Raw genomic sequence first — 2,500 nt, forward strand, 5'->3', positions numbered from 1 at the left:
TCTTGCCCGAAGACTTGGCTCTTCAGAATTCCTCCTGCCATTGTTTTCGGTGTAAGGAAGTCCTCTCGCTCTTAGATCCTGCATGTGCGTTATCCTGGGTCCACGGTTTAATTTCGAGTGTTTCTTTTATCGCTCTCGTATTGTTCATCTCTAGGATTTTCGCAGTCCGTGGGCATTTTCAGCCGAGGCTTTGTTTTCGGAAGGTGGTGAGAAGGGCACGCTGGGAGAGCCATGCAAGGGGAGCTGCATGGAGGGCTGGCGGCACCCCAACGATTGTATCTTTACGATTTTCATTCTTTCTAGTTTACTTCCATTGTTTTCCATAAAATTGTTTAAATTTGCTCTCCTGCACCTACACATTTCTATTTCAATTTTTTTTTTTTTTTTTGCTTGCTTGCTTGCTTGCTTGCTTAGGTCAGCCATAATATTCGTTTCGGTTAAATCTTATATTACTTAAATGTGAAAGGCAGTCAACCTTTATTATCAATATGAGCAACACTGCAATAACCCAAAGTCACGCTATCTATTTTTCTGTCTTTCTTTTTTAAGTTAGTGTACATGTGTTAATTCCTGCCTGCAACATATAAGTAGATGCTTCTTCATAATCATATTAGCCACATACACCCACACTTTCCCTTTAAATATCCACGCAATTATGTAAGATATTTGGACTGATATAATCCATCAATCAAGTCACTTATAACTAAACATGTTACTTATGCTACGAGGTTAAAGAGCTAGATGTAAGGGTAGTCTGAGTTAGGAGACCAATCAGGAACATTGTACACAGTCACTAAGAACGGAAGGGTAGCAAGTAGCAAGTAGCAAGATGTGGAGCAGGTAGAGGCGAGTAAGTGGGACAGGTCAGTCATGCTACATTGCTACTTACACTTGCTTGACGTAAAGGCACTGTCATAAGTCCCCAGGAAGTTGCTGTCAGTTGGGCATGTTAGCAAAATTTGTCTTGTAAGTCGACAGATCTTGCAGGATGCATGACTTCAACAAGGTAGGAACTGGATGTGGTGAGTTTAGTCATTGGTACTATCAGGTTCTCAAGGACTGTAAGTTTGTTTGTTTATTTTATTGGTATATATGAATGACTTAAGAAATTTTTCATTGCTTGTGGAATCCGAAAATACAATTAGCAAAAAGGACAAACAATCACAGTGGAACAAAAATTAGTTATAGTACATCAGCAAGGATCATAAAAAAAAACAATTCACATCCATTTCTTTGACATTTATTTAAGAAAATAAACAATCACGCAAAGAAACAGAATATAATTATCCATATAAAATTCAACAATAAAAAAACACATAGTTCACATTACTTCCATAGTCATATTTCATGCCATTAACATGATAAATCATCACAAGTGGTCATTCCCACAGGTGGAAAAAACTTTCATTTGAAGTGTACTTACATCAATAGTGTTTATTGATAACAATAATGGTGTTCTGGCCAATGTAACTGCTGAGATGAGACGGTAAGTAAGTACCAGGGACAGGTCCATCCTACTAGAATGACACTAGAGTACCGCTATAGGGGGTACTACTCTAGGTGGTGCAAAGTCCAGACTGTGTGCTCAGAGTGTGGAGTGCTTCTTCGTCAGCTTAATTGCTTATTCTGTCATATTCTAGAACAATGGAAGCCCGGGTCCTCTTCCTTCCTGATAAAAAAGAAAGTTTCATGGAAATAGGACAACCGAAAGTACATCCCTGACATAGTCTATGAATTTATCAATATAGACCTCACAATATGGCAATGCAGAAAATCGTGCATTTCGCGAAAGGGTCGCTAGAATTGTAAAATAAAAAGTTGAAAGTTGAAAACAAAAACTGAGGAAGAGCAGTCCGCACAAACACCCGGATTATTGGCTTTAGGAGCATACATTATGTAGCTGAGATAGTTCACTGGTAGCTGTGCATGTTTTAAGCACTGGAATCTTGTAATCGTGATGCTACATGGGAGTGTACGTCAGTAGGTTTGCGAAGTTCGAATTAAGTTACAGATCTAGTTCTCCGTCTCTTCCAGTTCCTTCAAAACCAAGTCCAGCATCTTGGACCTCAGATGAAGCTTCCTCTTAATAGGCAGACTCTTCAGATGGGGTACCAAACTCATGAAAAAATGTAGATCATCTTGTTCTAGATCCTCCTGGTGGTCGTCCTCCTCGCAGGGTTCCTGTTTCAATTTCCCGACGGCGATCACGTCTTTCCTCTTGGTTGTGGATTCAAGTCTCCGTCGTTTAGGTCTCCGTCCAGCTTTGGATTCATGAGAGGTTGAGACTTCATGGGAATTATCATTTGCTGTATCTGGTGGAGATGGTGGCCATGGTAGGGATGACAGGAAACGAGAATCGTCATTGTTTTCGTCACTGAGTTCGATGACGTCGGTGTTATTTGTTGAATTCAATCTTGCAGTGCCAGGGGAGAGAATGCCTTTTAAAAAGCCCATTTGCTCGAAATGGGGCCATGTACTACTGACTCCTAGTCCATTAGTT

General features: G+C 40.2%; 2 protein-coding genes across 2 annotated transcripts in view; both read right to left on the bottom strand.

Annotated features, from left to right (window-relative positions):
* The window catches only part of LOC122250185 (uncharacterized), a 413,508-nt gene that overhangs the window by 270,819 nt on the left and 140,189 nt on the right, over window positions 1-2,500 (bottom strand). The gene's annotated exons all lie outside the window — the stretch shown is intronic.
* The window catches only part of LOC122258925 (uncharacterized), a 5,478-nt gene continuing 4,202 nt past the window's right edge, over window positions 1,225-2,500 (bottom strand). The window contains exon 2 of the mRNA XM_043025219.2: window positions 1,225-2,500. This exon is cut by the window's right edge and continues 64 nt beyond it. Coding sequence (XP_042881153.2) covers window positions 2,014-2,500 — 487 coding nt within the window. The 3' untranslated portion in view covers window positions 1,225-2,013.

The sequence above is a fragment of the Penaeus japonicus genome, unplaced genomic scaffold, assembly GCF_977035675.1.
Source record: "Penaeus japonicus unplaced genomic scaffold, GWHDUDI00000001_assembly GWHDUDI00000018, whole genome shotgun sequence".
NCBI lineage: Eukaryota > Metazoa > Arthropoda > Malacostraca > Decapoda > Penaeidae > Penaeus > Penaeus japonicus.